This window comes from Geospiza fortis, unplaced genomic scaffold, assembly GCF_000277835.1.
Source record: "Geospiza fortis unplaced genomic scaffold, GeoFor_1.0 scaffold474, whole genome shotgun sequence".
In the NCBI taxonomy this organism is placed as follows: Eukaryota; Metazoa; Chordata; class Aves; order Passeriformes; family Thraupidae; genus Geospiza; species Geospiza fortis.
In genome coordinates, this window is record NW_005054661.1 from 54,954 (window position 1) to 55,613 (window position 660).

A 660-nucleotide genomic window follows, 5' to 3' on the forward strand; every position below is an offset into this window, starting at 1 on the left:
CTGAACCCCCCGCTGAGCGGCGGCATGCGTGGCATCCGGGGCGCCGATTTCCAGTGCTTCCAGCAAGCGCGACAGGTTGGGCTGGCCGGCACCTTCCGCGCCTTCCTGTCCTCGCGCCTGCAGGATCTCTACAGCATCGTGCGCAGGGCCGACCGCGCCGCCGTCCCCATCGTCAACCTCCGGGTATGCATGTCCCATCCCCTTCTCAACACTCTCTGAGCTCTCATGGATCACAGAATAGGATCACAGAGCCATTATGGTTGGGAAAGGTCTCTTTAAGATCCGCAAGTCCAGCTATTAACCCAGCACCACCAAGGTCTGGGATGCAGAGCACAGCAAAGCTGCCATCCATCGTGAAGCATCCCCTTCCCAGAGGCTGCTGCGACTTGCAGCTTCTGGGCTGCTCTTGGGGTGCAGGCAGTACTAAACCCCCTCCTCCTCCATTTTCCCACCCTTCCCACCAGGATGAAGTGCTCTTCAATAACTGGGAAGCCCTCTTCACGGGCAGCGGGGCCCCACTGAGAACCGGCGCCCGCATCCTCTCCTTTGATGGCCGGGATGTCCTGCGGGATGCGGGATGGTGAGTGCAGGACTGAGTGATGGGGAATTGGGGTTTGGAGCATGGCGGGGCAGCAGCAGCCCCCCACCTTTCACCCTTCC

General features: G+C 61.2%; 1 protein-coding gene across 1 annotated transcript in view; it reads left to right on the forward strand.

The window, feature by feature from the left end:
• The window catches only part of COL18A1 (collagen type XVIII alpha 1 chain), a 19,507-nt gene that overhangs the window by 17,491 nt on the left and 1,356 nt on the right, over positions 1-660 (forward strand). Inside the window, 2 exon segments of the mRNA XM_031064980.1 lie at positions 1-183; positions 465-581. Of these exon segments, the coding sequence (XP_030920840.1) occupies positions 1-183; positions 465-581 (300 nt within the window).